We start from the raw sequence: 18,779 nt of genomic DNA on the forward strand, positions 1-18,779 counted from the left end.
CCCTCTGGCATGAAATGTTCAGTTAGCTGCCTCCTAGATTTTAAATAATTTTTGAGGCATGTAGAGTGTTATGCAACTTTAAAAAGTATTGGAAAAATACCAGCGGCTAAACCCTGAGGCTATAACTGAAGGCTACATAGCACTGCTATTGTACCTTACATTACCTCGGAGTACAGCTACATCGAGTGTATTGCTTCTCTTTTTCTTGCCAAACCTTTCATTCCAAACTCCACCTTAACCTACCAATGTGGAGTATTCCTGCAACCTAATGTCGGCAAAAAGCCTCCAGTCATAAGATAAATCTCTTTTTTTATTTGTTAATGATAGGTTCAAAGACTATTAATGCCATGACAAATGTGAAATTCTTCTTTGCTATATTTAGGGTTTATTACCTACCTTTCAAGGTGTATTTGCTCTGCTGAGTTATGTCGATGTATTAAAACAGTACCTGTCTGTGACTGTTTGGCTTTGGGTTTAAGTATAGATGGAAAAAAAAAACACCTGGAGTTGCTATCCTAATCTCTATCAAAAGATAAAACAAGCTGATAATATCTCTATGCTGTTTATGCTACAGGGTTTATTACAATCTTGTGATTAAAAGCAATGTCGTTGTGGTTTTAAAGCTCTTCAACGGGTTATACTTTTCACGTGCTTGGAGCATTGTAATAAAGGTACCATTTGAGCTGAAGTAGCTTGTGCTTTTTCTCACCCCAAAAGTAAATTATCTGGAGTAATCTTTGTGGAATTCTATGGGGCCTCTTTTTAGTTAGGCCCTGCCACAAAAATCTTATAAGCTATGTATTTCTGCAGCATGTAAGACACTGAAGTCCCAGTCCTGATTGCTTTGTGGTAGCACTTATAGACACCGAACAGCAAATCTCCAAATGTGGAAAGGGATGTGGGGTCAGTGCTTTACCAGAATGACTCGCTCATAGCTCAAGAACAACTGTAAGAACGAGATTTTTGAAAAGAAACTCAGCACCCACCATTGAAGCTAGATTTTCAAAACAGCTTATTTCCAATTTCGGCACATAAATAAGTTGCCAGACTTTCAAAAGTACTCTGCAGCCAGCAGCTCCTCTTGCTCAGGTGCTGAGCTCTTTGAAAACCCAGCTATAAACCTAATCCTGTCCTTGTTCTCTATGGGAAAACTTGGGTTTCAGTCGGAGCCTGATACTACAGGTGCTGAGCACCCTCAACTCCGACTTCAGGGACAGTGGAAGATGTTAAGCACATTGCAGGATTGGGCCCATAGACATTTTTTCAAAGATTTTGTTTAGAAATAGCAAGGCATGTAAGGGTTTAGAAAATCTCTTGTCCCACATGCACTGTACGGGACCAAGTACTCAAGAGCTGATGCTTCTGTACGTCTGCAGACCTGTGTGATGGACTTCCCTGGGGTGCAGCCTGGAACTGGGGTACCGCTGAGCCCTCTGGCCTACCAATCTGGGCCCCCACACACACCTACTGTGAGGCTGTGACAAGCTGCAGGCCTCTCCAGGTCTTGCACTTACACAGCCATACAGAGACAGGGACAGCCAGCTACAGTTACATGAATGCCTCTCCTAGCCACTCGTGAGCCAAGAGAGAGGCTCCCATAGGCACCTACTCCATAGGTGCTCCAGGACTGAAGCACTCATGGGGGGGAAAATAGCACCCACTGGCAGCTAGCTCCTCCCTCCCCCCCAGTACCTCCCACCCGCTGTCGGCCCCTCCACTCAACTCTTTTCCCCCTCCCTCCTCGTGCCTCTCGTCTGCCACAATCAGCTGTTTCATGGTGTGCATGAGGCACTGGAAGGGAGGGATAGGAGCAGAGACAGGGTGTGCTCAGGGGAGGGGTGGAACTGGAAGAGGCGGGGCAGGGGTGGAGGTTTAGGGGAAGAGGTTGGGTGGGGCCTAGGGCAGGGTTTTGAGCACCCCTGGGGCCTGGAGGAAGCTGGTGCCTGTGGAGGCTCCAGCCAAGTCCCACCCCAGCTCTCCAGCCTAGGACCCCAGAGCTATACTGTCTTGCCCTACTCAAAAGCCTGATCAGTGTAAGTTTATTTCCCAGTCCATCCCTCCCTCCCTCCCTCAATGTGGAGAGGGCAATGCACCCGCCCCTGTTCCTGTGCAGATTTCCCTTTGCACTTCAAACAAACTGTTTTAGATTTTAAAAAACCCACAGATTTATTAACTACAGAAAGAGAGAATGTAAGTGATTATAAATAATAGCTTACAGATCAAAGTTGGTTACCTAAGAAATAAAACAAAATTGCAATCTAAGTTCTATACACTAGACAGGATTTGAATCAAGCGGTGTCTCATCCTTATGGTACAAATAGTCCACCAGTCTTCCATACACAGGCTAGAAATCCCCTCAGCCTGGGGCCATGTCAGTCTTTGTTCTTAAGGTGTTTCCAGGTGTTGAGTTGTAGGGGGGAGTGAGTCCCTGTGATGATGTCATTTCCCCCCTTTTATAGCTTCTTCCATGTGGAGGGAACTTCACTGTCCCAAACAAACCCCCAGCACAGTTAGTGGAAAAGTACAGGCATAAGATGGAGTCCAGTGTCACATAAGCTACTCGCATGCCTTTGCATGCTTTGAGTCACAGCAGGGGCCATTACCCATATCCTGGCTAGACCTCTCACAGGAACGTCCATCAGGTTGGGGATTAGCTTCTTCCATGGCCTATTGTGTTTCTTAATGGTCCATGACCATCATCCACAATGTGCTGGCTAGACTGGATGCAAACTGCCTTGTGGGTGTCACCCCAGGAGCAAACACATTTGAAATAGTGGTACATAGTCAATATTCATAATTCCACATCCAATAACAGCACATACCATCCAACAGGCTATTAATATTCAACAGATCAAGACTTTTAGAATGATGCCTAACAAGGCATACTTTGCACAAAACATAGTATCACTATGGTAAATATGGGGATACGAGGGGGTTGCTTTGGGGTACAGAATGTCACAGCCTGTATGTTGAAATCTAGGCAAGTGTGTTCAATAGCTAGAAACTAGTACGGTCCATACATAGTACTGAGATGGCAAAACTAATATTCCGAACGGTAATATACATATGTGGAAAGGGGACAAGCTATGGTCAAAGGGAAAACAATGACTTGAATTTCCTGAGTTTTGTGGCGCTAGAATCTCAAACATAATGTTCCTCTGTTTTCAGCCAGTGCAAAGTACGCTGGTTTAAGTCCTGGAAATTGCTAAGATCAATCCTAGACCAGAGCCAAAAAAGCACTATTTGGTTGAGGGACCAGTAATGGGTTTAAAGACCAGTGATCCGAAAAAATGGTGATTGACTTTTGTTTGCCAAAATAGCTGTGACTCTTCAATCATAGTGCAGAATCCTGATCTGTACGAAGGCCCCAAATCAGCAAATCGCTTCAGCTCATGCGTCAGTCTCGCTAAAAGATGTGCTTAAAGCTAAGCATGTGCTTACTGCCTTGGCCTAACTATATAGAGCTGAGTCCTTTAGGAACCCTCCTCATTCTGATAAGTGAGTTTTAAGCCTATACTTAAATGTTCATTTTTAAAAAATCCCATTAAAAACTGCTGATGTTTACTAATAGTAAGTTTAACTGTGAGCAGGGCATAGTTTGTGTTCATAGCACATTCAGGTAGCTTTTGCTGAACAAATATTGCTATGTATGCTGTAACTGACCTGTGCACACTTGCCTAAATCAATCTATGCAATCAGAGAAGGAAATGCCGCCACTTCTCTGAACAACAGTAGCTGCAGAGTGTAATGCAAATCCTTCCTGACCATAAAACTATAACTCAAGGGTGGCCAACCTGTGGCTCCGGAGCCACGTGCGGCTCTTTGCATGCCTTGGATAGGCACCAACTCCGGGGCTGGAGCTACAGGCGCCAACTTTCCAGTGTGCCAAGGGGTGCTCACTGCTCAACCCCTGGCTCTGCCACAGGCCCTGCCCCCGCTCCACCCCTTCCCAGCCCCTCCCCTAACTTTTCCATGCCCTCACTTACCCCCCCCCCCCGCCCCAAGCCTCCTGCAGGCCACAAACAGCTGATTGTGAGGTGGAGGAGTGAGACGGAGGCACTGATCGGCAGGGCTGCCGGTGGGTGGGAGCAGGAGGGGGGGGGAATGGGACTGATAGGGGGCTGCTGATGTATTACAGTGGCTCTTTGGCAATGTACATTGGTAAATTCTGGCTCCTTCTCAAGCTCAGGTTGGCCACCCTTGCTGTAAATTGTCAGTGTTTTCCAAGAGGGATTGAGAATCTGCCTTTTGCATGCTACCATGCCTGTTCAGAGTAATGCACGGGGCATTTTAATTACCAGTCTAGAATTCTCTTCAGGAGTTTTGATGATGCAATAAAGCACAGAAGTGAAACCTGATGAGACATTTCAGGGGTGGGGAAAAAGAAATGGAAAAACTTGCATTGTACGTGCGAAAAAGATTTATTGTACTTTCAGTTTATTAAGTCACTTTTTTTCCACTCAATTCCTTTAAAAGTTAATTTCACAAGAATGTGGAGCAGTTTGTTGCTGTCTTCTAAAAATGCAAGGACCAAAATGTGGGGCTGTTGAAGACTTGCAAAAGGGGCTCTAGTTCCTCTTTTAGTATGCATGTCATCTTCCTAAATTGTCAGGATGTAAACAGTATGTGAAATCAGCTCTTCAAAAGACTCTAGATCACTGAACATCTTGGGCTTTTTCCTGTTGATGACCTCTTGAACTTCTTTGTTACTGCTAAGCAGCTCCGATGCATTTTAATGTAGAATGTAGGAATTGTAGAGTTACAGACTGAATTCTCCTATGATCAAGAGGAGCATTCAGCACACACACGGGACGTTCAATCTCATACTTCCTCCCCTTCTCAAAGTTGCCTGAAGTAGGAGATTCCCATTCTACTAGAGTGTCCCCCCACAGCCAGCACAGGAGCATGGAGTTCTGCCTGAGGAAGGGGCTGGGTATCACACTGCATAGTTCTTTTGCAAATACTTTTTTTAAAAAATATTGTACGTGCCTTGGGATAGAACATACTAAGGCAGCAGGTTTCAAACAAAAGGAAGTACTTATCCTCGCATGACACAGGGTCAACCTGTGGAACTCATTTCCACGGAATGTTGTGATGGCCAAAAGTATAACTTGGTTCCAAAAAGATAAGTTAATGAAGGCTAGGACCATCAATGGCTGTTAGCCAAGATGGTCTGGGATGCATCCCAGGCTCCAGGTGTCCCTAAACTTCCAACTGCCAGGAGCTGGGACTGGATGACTGGGATGGATCACTCGAAATGCCCTGTTCTATTCATTTCCTCTGAAGTATCTGGCACTGGCCATTTTCAGAAGACAGGATACTGGGCTAGTTGAGCCATAGTTCTGACCCAGTATAGCTGTTCTTATGTTCTTAATATCAATTGCAGGATCTAGGCATTGAGTGAGCAAAGAGACAAGGTGGGTGAGGTGGTATCTTTTAATGGACCAGCCTCTGTTGGTAAGAGAGACTAGCTTTTGATCTTGCACTGAGCTCTTTCAGTCTGAGCAAGGCAGTCTGCAGACTTTTTTGGGGCTCTCCACAGAAGTTCACCCACATACAACAAGCTGCAAGGGTGGAGTCTAGAACATGTATGGTGATGCCAAAATTCCTCACATCTCTCTCTCTCATTCCATCGAACACTGGACCAAATGCTTTCCTAGGATTATGGGAGAGATGACATTGCTGAATCAGGCGTTAAATAGCAGCAGGAAGCGGTGACCTGCTAATTCAGGGGATTTAAAACGAGGGAGAAAATACAGGTTTAATTATTATTAAGTAGCAATACGAAAGGGACAGGATATTGTCTCAAAAGTGAGCTCCAGAGTAATCTACTGCAATGACTTTTGGTTTTACCCAGTTTCTAGGTATTTGTAGATAATTCCAGGATGTTGATTTTTGATTATTGTTCATTCTCTCCCCCTTGCCACATGTTTGTAAACAGTCATTCTGACAGATGAGGAGGTCCAGAGGAAGAGAGAGATGATAACGAAGCGGAAGGAGGAGGAGGCTCTTAAAGAGAGCATGAAGCCCAAATTATCGGAGGAGCAGCAAAGAGTCATTGACGTTCTTCTCGAGGCCCATCGCAAAACTTATGACCCAACCTACTCTGACTTCACCCAGTTCCGAGTATGTTCCCGGGACCTGCTTTCTCTCCCTTAGCTCTTTTGTGCAGAAGACTTCCCGATTGCTGTTAGTAGGAGGACCTCTGCTGGTGGTAGAAGGCTCTGCCATAATTCTAATAGATAAGCTAAAGTAGTAGTCTCTACCTCTTCCATACCATGACCCAGTGTCACAACGTAAAGTTTTGAGACCTTCCTCCTAACTAGTCATATGGGAAAGGAAGGTGGTCATGACCCCCTGAATCTTGTTTATGACCCCCACAGGTTCAGAATGTGTGATCTTAGGGCACTCACTGACTATCAGTGAAAGTGTCCATGTGCTGTTCTCCCAAAACGTCATTCTGTCTATATAATGGGGGCTCAGAATCTTGCCACAAATGACTGGGGCAACTGTCAATCACTGGAAGGGTTTAAATCAAGACTAGGTGTCTTTCTAAAAGACTTGCTGTAGCTCTAACAGAAGCTGTGGCTTTGAATCAGAAATTACTGGGTGAAGTTCTCTGTGGCTGGTGTTATGGAGATCAGATCATAGGCGCCAACTTCCCCCCTTTCACATGGGTGATCGACCCACTGCCCTCTGCCCCGCTCCCACTCTACCCCTTCCATGAGGCCCTGCCCCACCCCTTCCTCAAAGTCTCTGCCCCAACTCCGCCCCCTCCCTGCCCCTATTCCAACTCCTTCCCCAAATCCCTGCCCCTTTCCCACCTCCGCCACATTCCTGCTCCTCCCTCCACCTCCCCCACGGAGTATGCTAACAGATCCCTAAATGGCCCCCTCAAGGATTGAACTCACAACCACTGAGCTATCCCTCCCCCCCTGCATTCTGTTCCAGCCTCCGGTGAGAGCCAACTCAAGCAAAAGAATAACTAGATCGTCGTCGGTCCTAACGCATGGCTCCTCATCAGAAGACTCTTCAGATACCTTCAGCTGTTCTCCAGGTATCATATGTGCTACTGGATTACTCCCCTACAAATGATAGTCACATGGATAAATCAGACTAGAGATTTAAGCAATTTGTGGGTTTTTGAAATAACGGTTATTATGTCAGTTCTGACTCTTCATATCCTTCGTTTAAGAAATGAAACCCCTTCCCCCACAACCTTGCCAAACACTTAAATACATACCTAACAGTAAGCACATGCATAGTCCCATTGAAAAGTCCAGGGGGATTGTTCATGTGTTAAGTGTGTTAAATGTCTTGTTGGATCATAGCCTAATTCCACATTTGGCTCAAGCAAATACCTTTGCATTAACTACTGTGCATTTTTGCTCCATGCTACGCCAGTCCACTGGTGCTGCAGATTTCAGAGAGCAAAAGAGAACCTGGCTCATAGGAGGGGTGGCTGATTGGGATGCTACGGAGAGCAGGAGACCACCATGGGAGGGGGTTTGCTTTAGGTGGAGACCAGATGGAAGGGAAGCCAGGGATGGAGAGGAACCCCAAGAGGCCTCACTGGGAGGGGTTTGCTGTAGGTATGTGGCTATGTTGAACTGGAGGGAGCTGTGGGCAGGGCCGGCTCTAGACCCAAGCGCGCGCTTGGGGTGGCATTTTGCCGGCAGGGCAGCAGGCGGCTCCGGCGGACCTTCCACAGTCATGCCTGTGGGAGGTCCACCGGAGCCGCGGGACCAGCGGACCTCCTGCAGGCATGACTGCGGAGGGTGCACTGATCCCGCGGCTCCGCTGGACCTCCCGCAGGCATGACTGCGGAAGGTGCGCTGGTCCCGCGGCTCCGCTGGACCTCCCGCAGGCATGACTGCGGCGGGTCCGCTGGTCCCGCGGCTCGGGTGGACCTCCCGCAGGCATGCCTGCGGATGCTCCATCGGAGCCGCAGGACCAGCGCACCCTCCGCAGGCACGTCTGCAAGAGGTCCCCCGGAGCTGCGGGACCGGCGACCGGCAGCGTGCCCCCTGCGGCGTGCCACCCTGCTTGGGGCGGCGAAAATCCTAGAGCCGCCCCTGGCTGTGGGGGTAAGTAGGGAGAGGATAGCACATAAGTAAACAGCTGGGGAATGGGGTGAGGGAAGAGCAGGGAGCAGAAGACCTGCTAGGGGTAAATAGTTGCAGGGGTGGTATCGGAGCGGGGGCATTAGAACACAGGAGATATTGGCGCCTGGGTGTGGGGTGCAATGGGGTGATGTGAGTTACTAGGCAAGGTGGGGATATAGACTGCTGGGAGGCAGATGGTGATGGTGCCAGGTGAGAGAGGTGGGTGAATGCGATGGAGATTTTCAAAACAAACAGAGTTTGATTCCCAAATTCTCGTAATTATGCCACAGCGGCTCCTGAAGGCTCCTTTCCCAAGGACAGCAGAGATCCCTGTAGCGTGAGTCAGCTCACTCAAACACAGATTGTTGCGTACTCTTCCTTTCTCTTACTTTTGCTAAGATATTCCCTAGCCTAAGTCCCCGGAGGGCAAGGTGCAGGTGGTGCCCATGGACTGGGATAGATGTTCTGGTTGTGCAGTTTATTTATTTTGACTCTCCACTCTTGGTTGATTTTTATCCTGAAGAACAAACTTCCTATCATAGGGAAACGGTGCAGCCAAGATAAATGCCAACCTCTTTCTCCTCCACAGAGTCTGTAGAGCACAGAATGTTTTCCAACATGGCACTCAATGAGGACCTTGACAAAAGCCCTCCCATGGACATTGACTTCTCGCACCTCTCCATGCTACCTCACCTGGCTGACCTTGTCAGCTACAGCATACAGAAAGTGATTGGCTTTGCAAAAATGATCCCAGGGTTCAGGTAAGGATGGGTTTGTTCCCAGGAGTTTTGGCAGGCGTTGCTTTGATTTTTGGTTGAAATCACTTTGCGTCTTTTCTGCTTCATGCTGCTTGTTCATTTTCCTAAACTTGTCTCATTTCTACTGCTGCCTTAAGTCCAAGCGTTCTTCTTTCTTGATCCTTCTACAGCTCAGCACCACCTCTGCCGAAGCCATCACTGACTCTTCTCTTCCTGTTGCTTCCCTAGCCTTATCCACACTGGCCCTAATGCAGCACAGCACTTAAGCACATGCCTAACTTTAAGACTGTGTGAGCCTTTTTGTTCTGCTTCTGTACAGCGCCTAGCGTCTGTGACCAGAGCTCGTAGGTGCCACTGCGACACAAATAATTTTTTAAAAGATGGTCGTCATTTCTGTGAGAAACGCAGGGAAATAACAGCTTTTCAAATAGGAATGGCAATAGGGGAAATTGTTGTTTTCACGATTATAAGGGGATATTGCAAGTGAGCGAGACTAATTCCAGGTTACAAAAAAAGCTATACAAGGTCCCTTTTCCCAACTCTAACCCCCTTAAGCATTTCATCCTAGGTGAACTGCAGTATCTGCAGTTTAAGTTTAAGTTCATCCAATTTCCAAATGACCCACCAAAGAGAATTTTGGACTTTATTCTACTTCTTCTGTGTTTCTGTAGTCCAAAAAGGCTGCTTTTGGAGGTGAGCCAGAAGACATTATCTGTATGGCTGGCATTTGGTTGCAGGTCCATTGGTGATCTAGCTGGAGGGTTGGTGTTAGATTTACTTGAAGTCTCACTGATTCCTGTCTTCCCCTCCCTTCCAATGTTCAGGGATCTGACGGCAGAGGACCAGATTGCCTTACTGAAGTCCAGCGCCATTGAAATCATTATGCTTCGTTCAAACCAGTCGTTTTCCTTGGAGGATATGGCATGGTCATGTGGAGGCAATGAATTCAAGTACCAAATCAATGACGTTACCCAAGGTAAATTAGCTCTGGCTACCCCTGTATCCAAAGCATGGCATGGGTCCATGGCGACTTTGTTGCTTGTTGAAGGTTAATACATTTTGTCTGGATCTTATTTCCCCACCCTTAACATAGAATTTTTGCATTTAATGTAATTTAATACCACTTTGGGGATGCAAATTGAGATCTGCACCAAGTCAAGGAATGCAAAGTTAAGGTGATGTTAGCTGGGACTGGGTACTGGCATGTAATTCATCCCTGAGCAGAGCGCTAGCACAAGGCCCTCACCCCCCTTACATTCTACTTGAGCCCCAGGGGGCTCGTACATTTAACAGCCTAACTAGTCATCTGAAAATAATACCCATTAGAATTGCGGTGGGCCCACCCGCCGCACGCGGCCTGTCAGGGTAATCTGCTGGTGGGCCGCCAGACAGTTTGTTTACATTTGCACGGCTGCCCGCAGCTCCCAGTGGCTGTGGTTCGTTGTTCCCGGCCAATGGGAGCTGCGGAAGCGGCGCAGGCCAGGGGGGCAAAGCCCAAAGGCTTCAGCCCCAGGCAAGGGTCCTGTAACCTGAGCCCTGCCCCCCAGGGGTTTGGCACCAGGCCCCAGCAAGTCTAAGCCAGCCCTGGCGACCCCATTAAAACTTGGTCTTGACCCACTTTGGGGTCCCGACCCACAGTTTGAGAACCACTGGTCTGGAAGTACCTATGCAGAGAGAATATGTCTGATAGAGGGATCCTTAGACTTCACTGGACAGACTTTGTCACGCTGTCTGGAGTGGCTCACGGCTGTGAGTGTCTGCCTCAGGCCAGATGGTCAGAAAACAGGGCAGACACTCCCGGTTGCAGATATCCTTGATATCTCTGGCTTTGTTTTCACTTAGCAGTTGACTTTTAGGAGATCTGAATTCCTAGAGGTAGAAAGGACTGTTCTGGAGGATGTTCTGTGTTTTGTCTTTTAGCTGGTCACAGCCTGGAACTGCTAGAACCACTTGTGAAATTTCAGATTAGCTTAAAGAAGTTGAACCTTCACGAAGAGGAGCATGTGCTCCTGATGGGCATCTGCATCCTCTCCCCTGGTAAGAGAAACTTGATGTCTGTCTGCATGTTCCATGCTCAGAGCCAATAACCAATAGCTGTTTTTATCTGTAGCGAGGAAGCGGGGCTGCTACCCTCAGCCAGGGCCTATAAAGCTAACCAGCAACCATCTCTATAGGAGCCTGATCCAAGCCCAAGGAAGGCACCGCAGCCCTCACACCCACTGCCAAGCCAGGGATCAAGAGATTTAGAATCAAACACGGTTTGCCCAGGTGCTGTGTGTGGGGCTACACCTTAAAACCATTCGGAGACTGATGCTAGTGCAGAACAGTGACTCCGTTATTGAGTGGATCATCTTGCTGGGGGTATGACACCAGTGCTCTGGGATCTGTGCTGGCTGCCTATCGGTTTCCCCGTGGATTTCAAGGTGTCAGTTGTATCCTGTGAAGCCCTATATGACCTGGGACTGGCCTGCATGAGGGATCGCTTCTCTCCTTGTGTCATACTGCCACAGCGGCCATCAGCAGGGGGCACCCAAGCTGGCTCCCCCTCTTATAAAAGAGAGGGGGCAGCTGACAGAGTGTTCCATGTGAGGGCTCTGTGATTCTGGAACTTGTTCCCCTACTTGGCCTGAAATAGCACCCGATTTAGTGGCATGCTGCCAAAAACCTCTGTTTGAGGTTCCTAACTGAGTGAGGGGAAAGGAGTTTTCAGTGGGTGTCTGGCTGGTTGGTTGTGTTGAAATGATGATGTAATGCAGCTGAGTCTGACATGTGGCAGTAACGATCTGACACCTAGAGCCTGGCATAGGTGTGCATCCTGCATTCTTTTAAATAAACAAGAGGCGATAGCAAGAAATGATGGACACGTCGGGCTGGAAGGGGTCTGGAGAGGTCGTCCCCCCGCACTGAAGCAGGATTATGCTTAGACCATCCCGACAGTACTAATCCGCTAAACCTTTCATATGACATGAATTGTTTGCTCTGATTCCTAGACCGCCCTGGCGTGCAGGACACTTCTCTGGTGGAGTCCCTCCAAGACCGCCTTTCCGAAGTCCTGCAGACCTACATTCTGTGCAAACACCCTCCCCCGGGCAACCGCTTACTCTATGCCAAGATGATCCAGAAGCTGGCAGACCTGCGGAGCCTGAATGAGGAGCATTCCAAACAGTACCGCTGCCTTTCCTTCAAGCCAGAGCACAGCATGCAGCTCACCCCGCTGGTCCTTGAGGTTTTTGGCAATGAAATCTCCTGACTTCAGATGCAGGACAGCACACCCAGAAATAACGGGATAAGTCAGTCCCGGTGAGCGGAGGGGTGTGACCCTTAACCAGGGTTTGTATATAGACACCGTTTAGTTTGACACTACTGGAGAGGACTGTGTTTTCTGCACATCTTCAGTCACCTGGTTTGGCTTGCTGCAGCGCGGCAGCCAACCCAGCTAAGCTGCTTTTTTTCCCCAGCGAGTGGCTTTTCCGCTTGCCTTTCTTCTTTAACCAGCTCACATGGCTGTTTCAAGGCTGCCTTCAGATTGGGGCCTTCTTGAAACCACCATTTTTTTGGGGCTTGTTTTACAAAGTAAAAACTGAAATGTCAGGCCACTAGTCGGGAGGAAATGACTGAGATTTCATGTGTGAGCATAGAATTCAGGGCTTCAATGAACCCCTAATGCTGGATGTGGAGGGAGAACAGTTCTCTAGTTACTCCTATCCCTGCCTAAAGCCTGCTGCCCAAGTGCTGTTGGTGCACAATTGCTGGCTCACTCCACCCCAGAGCTGGCTGAATGATCCCAGCATATGCCCCCACAACTGGCTGCAAAGTACAGAAATATCTTAGTCTGCAGATAAATAGGAAAATGCACTTAGAGAACAATTCCTGTTTCTCTGAAAGAAATCTCCATTTGCCCGCCGTGTAGAAGCTGAAGATCTCAGAAGCAATGGCACATTGTTGTTTGTGTCCCCCTGTTAATGTGACAGGAATGAATGGATATTTGTAAGGTTTCTAGTCTCTCGGGTGCTCTGAGAGGTGTAGCCAGACTGGAAGTGGTCTCTGTGATAGAGTGAAGACTGTCTCTTGGGCTCCCAGGATGGATAGCTAAAAGCATGAGAATCCATGCTAAGCAACACGCTGTACCATTTTTGTTTCAATGTTGATATTTCCAACTGGGAGGTGAAACATCAGATAATCACTTAGGAACAAAAGATCCCTTTCAGCCTGTGGGGTGGCCAGTGGGGTGGTTTCCAGGCCTTGGAGTCTGCTGGACAGTTATCAAATAGCTTCTTAACAGATTACTTGCCAAGCCTGTTAAATATGCAACATCTTGGAAAAAACTCAGTAAGAATTAAGTGGGGAAGGATTAATCTCACATCTTCCTGCCCTGAAATGTCCTGTTTGCAGCAAGATTTCAGTCTTTACGAGAGGAGTCCTGGTTTCTTAGAACTAAGAAATAAGGCAGGGGCAAAGCAGCCTATAAGCTGTGCATAGCATTGCATCACAGTCAATTAAGGCCTGAGATGAGCCCAGTCTTTCATCCTGAGTTCTCCAGAGTTTTCCTGTGCTATGTACGAGTCCTGCTCTCAGTGCACTACGGGACACAGACTCCTTGTCCCTTGTGCTAGGCCCTGTACAAGCATAGGAAATGATAGGGGCTAGCGATCGCATCCATTTTGGAGAGAAGCAGGTATCCACTCCAGGGCCTCCAATAACGGCAGGTCAAGTGCTGTTAAGAGGACAAGAAAAATCTGCCAGCCAAGGAAAACTAAACGACGCAAGAGCAAAGAAAATCCCTCTAGTTCAGTCCCTCGTGTGTCAGTTGTTGGGTGCGCAGAGGACGTTTGGGATCAGGTTCTGTTTTGTGTACTAGGAAAATTACTTTCCATCTGCTAATGTGCTGCTGCCTTTGTAAACAAGTTGCTCATTTTCCTAATGCTAAAGAATCAGAGTTGGGCTTTGAAGCTCTGTGTTCGTGCTCCTCTGTTGGGTGGCTACAGCATGGCAATGGTGTTGCTTTCTCTGTCTTTTGCACTAATGTGGGAAGGTTTGTGTTGCACTTTGGTTGACCCTATACAGTTCTCAGGAAGTTGCCAGTTCCCTTTTTTTCAAAAAAAGATATTTCATAATCCTAGAAGAAACTCAGCCTGCAGTACTCACTAACCGGTGACTTCAGAGAGCAGGGATGCCACAAATATATTCTTATGGGTTATGTGAAATCAGGGTATTTCTCTTGTTTAAATTATGCTCTTGCTCTGATTCCTGTGTATTGACTTACGCCTGAATTGCCAACTGTCTCCGCTGTGCTCACTGCCCCACGGCTCTGCAAGAGGGAGCCCTAAATAATGATGTTTAATCAAATGACTTGATTAAATATAAATAGGAAAACCTCATTAGTGAGTAAACTTTCCAGAAAGCTGAAGTTGAGATTGGCATAGAGACCCGGCATGTCATCTACTTTTTAGGCATCTCAGTATCTGAATGTCATTTATAAGTGCATCGTTCAAGTGCATGTCTGTACGGCACAGGGTATGTTGGGACACAGCACCATGAAATGCAGATGTTTAAGCCTCTGTATAGAATCTTCAAAGGGAAGCCAAAATAATTCCTCCCATCAGGGTAGAAAAAGGCTGTAGGAATGATAAGTAAATCCCTGGAGATATTGTGGTAAATAAGAAACCGTGGGACTGCTTTGCTTTTATCTTTGATTGCTTTGCTTTTATCTTGGGTCCGCTGGGTGTCGCTAACACAGCATGAATGAAAGCAGCTCCTTTGCAAGAGTTAAGTGCCTTGAGCTTCCATACAGCACCGTTAACCTTTTCCCTGTCTGCCTTCCTGAGTCTTGCCAGTCTGAAATATCGCTCACTCAGATCCAAGGAACTGATCTCCGCCGTGGTCTCCGCACTTGTTTGAGAAGCCGTGGGATGGCAGTTCCCCCTCCGCGGAGAAAATCACTGTGTTCTTTAATACCGTTGTCACCTTCGCTTGAAATCAGTGCCTTAAATATAGCTGGCTTGTTGCTGTATCGAAGATCTCTGTACGCTTGTGTGGTGGGGCTTTTAACATCACTTGATTCTCCCTTTGTTTGATTCCACGGTATGTGTGTAACCCCCCTTGTGTTTGTGTCCTGCAAGGTGCCCAGTTCTGCTCCTCAGTCCTGTCCCGCCCCCTCCAACCCTGGCTGTCTCCTTGGGCCTGCTCACTCTGTGTGTCTGGAGAAAATCCAGCCCCCGGGAGAACTTGCTCTTTGCTGCCTCAGCTCTGTTCTCTGCCTTGTCAAATGACACTACTTCTCCTTCAGTGTGTCTTGCCTCAGCCCTGCTAGTTTTCTTCTAAGGCAAAATTAGCACTGTTCACCCCGCACCTCTTGGGCCAGTCGTCCCTTTTCTTCCCCCACTTTCAAGCGTCTCCTTTAATCCTGTCTCTGACTCCGAGCTGGCTGGGAAATTGGTGGCGGGGGTACTGACGTTTTTTATTTTTTAAAAATAGTTTAAATTTCCCCATGGAAAATTTTGACTCTTCCTCAAAAATCCAAAAAAGTGTTTGACTGACAACGGAAGAGTTGAAATTTCCCCCAGGATGCAAACGTGAAATTTCATAGTCAAAAATACAATTTTATTTGGAAAAACTGCTTCAGAAAACTCTCAATCAGCCATTCCCTGATTGCAAGCCCCCTCCTCCTCTCACTTTGGCTTGCTCCTTCTGTGCCTATCCTTTTGGCAACCAAATGATATGGCAATCTCCTGTTCTGGAGGGGGATAAAACCTTCTCTTCACCAGCCACTCGACAAGATGGTGCCAGATGGGATGGAAGACTACTCAATATCCCGCTGCCAAGACAACTGCCCCTTTCACAAATTCCTTCACTGGCTTCCTCCCAAGGTCCTCATCCTCCCGTTCCGATCTCTGCACAGCCTCATGCTTAAATCTCCTCCCCTATTTTGCCTTTAACCTGCCCATATGCCCCCTCCAAGCTTCCCCTGGCCCTGCCATTCCGTCTTTCCCTCGCTGTTGGCATTGTGCCTTGTTGTCCTACTGCTGCATAGATCAGCCCACCCAGTCAATGCTTTCTCCTCATCTCCTCAAAGCCAGTTGTTGTGGGAAGTGTTCCAGCTGTAGCTACCTCACCCCGCTTGGAGTTTACCCTGTATTGTACCCATTTGTGCCTTTAGACTGTCAGCTGTTCAGGGCAGGGACTCTTGGTGTTGCATTTGACCCATAGTACAGTACCATGCTTAACTAGAGCACTATAAATGATTGGAGACCTCTGGGTGTATGTATTTGTTCCACTCGCTCACCTGCGAAGCAGGTGTCACTAGAGAAAATCTTTGACTGATGGGAGTTTTCTCTCCATAAAGGAGCCTTTATTGAAGAGGGAGGCTTTCCAGTAATATAGCACCACAGTGCTCTAACAATCCTAACCTGTCCTTAGGGAGAACCAATGGGCACAAATGCCGCACCTGTCGGAGAAGTTCCCTTCGGTTAGACTTGGAGCGGTTCTGTTTCAGTGTCTCTAATGCGGATGTCGATTGGAAAGGGGAGCTGGGTGGAGAATGGAAGAAAAAAACCCTGGCTATTGCTTTGAAACGCCTCAGGTTTTCAAAACTATTGAAGAATTAGGCTTTTGTAAACATTTCTTTTTTCTAACCCAGAAAATGATAACATGGAAGAATGTCCAATATCTTGCTAAAAATTCTCTGAATCTTTTTAATGATAAATTTTTGTTGTTTGGAAAAGATTTTTTTGACCCCCAAAAAACCCACTTCTGTTCAAAAAGGTTTTGGGGTATTTTGGGGGGCTGGCTGTAATTGAAAATGCGCAAGCCCCCTTTGCGTTCTCCTTCAGCCAAAGCTCAATATACCCTACAACTTGCAAGTAAAATAGAATGTCAGAGCTTAAATTTTAAAAAACAAATAAAAAGCCTTGCACCTCATGACTAAGTCTTTTCAGCAGCTCCAGCTATATTTTACCCAAATAGCTCCAGCTTTGCAGCATCGGTCACCCGGGCATTGCTGTGCTGGGAAATGGCAGCTACTGCCCAACGGGTGCATGCTGAATATCTCCCTTAGTGTCTTGCTGTTCTAGACTGTTTGCTAGACCTCGCCTTTTCTTTCCTAAAACCATTGCACACACCAGTGAAGAACCACCACTGGGAGAAACTAGCACTAAAGTCAATGCTTGACTGGAGAAACTTAACATATAGCCAACCAGGTGAAAATAGGGAGGTCTGATTTTAATATCCTATAAATGGCTTAGTTAAAAGAAAACATTTCTTTACGGTGGTGGGGAAAGGTGGTTGTTCTTTTTAACATTGATCCTGTTAACAAAAATGTAAGTTATAGATCTGCAGAATGATTGCGCCAAATTTTGTTGAGTAATTTAGTGTCAGAATGTAAATAACTATTTAATATAGTGGAAATGTTTTATTGTAAATTGGATTTTAAATAAAGTGTTTAAATCATTCAAAGCTGCTCTTTTGAACTGATAGAAGCACGATTTTTTTCCATTTGTGCGTGTAAAACAAGTGTGTACAGTACTTAAGTGAAATTTCTGAATGTGAAACACAGCTCTCTGTTTTGTTGCCTTGTATAATATAGATTGTAAGGCAATGCACTTTATAAATAAAGATTTAAAAGAAATCTATTTTAATTATAGTGATGAAGAATAGAGGCAGCTGCTGTCTCTCCCTCTGTCCCTCCCCCCTTCTGTATGCCTTGAGCTTTTCCTAATGGGCAAAAAGAGAGAAGCTGGAATACATGTGTATTAATGTGAACCCAACTTCAGAGCTTTAATGCTATGACAAAGGAAGTTGGATGCTGTTTCATATTTGTAATATGCTGTTGCCTTATCAATAAAACGTATGGCGTTGTGAAAAGCTCATTTCAGTGGGGCTGGTTTGAATCTTTATGGGACTTTTTAAGCAGACGGTGATTCCATGGTTTATAGTTCTAGCCCTACTCCCTACACTGCAGATAGTCAGGGCTGGCTCTAGGCACCAGTGCTCCAAGCATGTGCATGGGGCAGCACTTTCCAAGGGGCGGCACTCCGGGAGTGGGGAGAAGCAGTGGCGCACTCAAGGGAGCAAGCGGAGCGGAGGTGAGCTGCGACGGTGGGGGGCGTGGGGAGAGCCGCAGGAAGTAACCCGGGGGGGGGGGGGCAGAGGAACCGCTCCCCCCCAGCTCACCTCCACCTCCTCCCCTGAGTGCGCTGCCACTCCGCTTCTCCTGCCTGGAGGGAGGGAGGGGTAGGAGGGGAAATGCAGCGCGCCCGGGGGAGGAGGCGGGGCCGGGGATTTGGGAAAGGAGTTGGAATGGGGCAGAGTTCGGGGGGGGCACAGGAAAATTTTTTTGCTTGGGGCGTCAAAAAACTTGGAGCCGGCCCTGCAGATAGTGTCCTGCCACCTCTCACCGCCAGTACAACTAGGGAAAAACTAGTCCTGGTCTCAACATACAGTTGCATCAGTTTAACTAAAGGGGTAGGGGTTTTGATCCCTTAAAAGTGCAAAACCCTACGTAGCTGCGCTCATTTGATTTAAAGCCTGGCTTCTATAGCTCTAGTTTCCATTGATTCCTTACTTAGTAAAACTAAAGCCAGAGTTAAAGTTGAGCATCCACACAAGTTTAAATTGGTGCAACTTCTGTGTGAAGACGAGGCCTTGCTCCCATAGCATAGTACTTAATTCTGCAAGCTGCCCAAGCACCTGTTGGGTAAAGCACACCATGAGCAAAAGGAGTCAGAATGTAACCCAATGACTTTTACGGGGGTATGTAACAAATTGGCCACAATGGCTGTTTTGCTCAAATAGCAGAGAGTTGACTCGTCTTACTCCAAGTAACAGCCAGTTTTTCAGTTGTGTTTCATGAGTTCCAATATTGTTGCCTTTTATTTTTTTCCAACCTGAGCAGCCAGTCAGAATTCGGGGCCCGACAGCT

The 18,779-nt window shown here is 47.1% G+C and overlaps 1 protein-coding gene across 9 annotated transcripts in view; it reads left to right on the forward strand.

Annotated features, from left to right (window-relative positions):
- Positions 1 to 17,723, forward strand: part of VDR (vitamin D receptor) — a 112,677-nt gene extending 94,954 nt beyond the window's left edge. For all 9 annotated transcript variants that reach the window (XM_039514326.1, XM_039514328.1, XM_039514325.1 and 6 more), the window contains 6 exons: positions 5,942 to 6,126; positions 6,952 to 7,057; positions 8,695 to 8,866; positions 9,688 to 9,839; positions 10,784 to 10,900; positions 11,854 to 17,723. In XM_039514326.1, coding sequence (XP_039370260.1) covers positions 5,942 to 6,126; positions 6,952 to 7,057; positions 8,695 to 8,866; positions 9,688 to 9,839; positions 10,784 to 10,900; positions 11,854 to 12,113 — 992 coding nt within the window. In that variant the 3' untranslated portion in view covers positions 12,114 to 17,723. The remainder of the gene's footprint in view (positions 1 to 5,941; positions 6,127 to 6,951; positions 7,058 to 8,694; positions 8,867 to 9,687; positions 9,840 to 10,783; positions 10,901 to 11,853) is intronic.
- Positions 17,724 to 18,779: the final 1,056 nt, after the last annotated feature.

This window comes from Mauremys reevesii, linkage group 25, assembly GCF_016161935.1.
Source record: "Mauremys reevesii isolate NIE-2019 linkage group 25, ASM1616193v1, whole genome shotgun sequence".
Lineage (NCBI taxonomy): Eukaryota > Metazoa > Chordata > Testudines > Geoemydidae > Mauremys > Mauremys reevesii.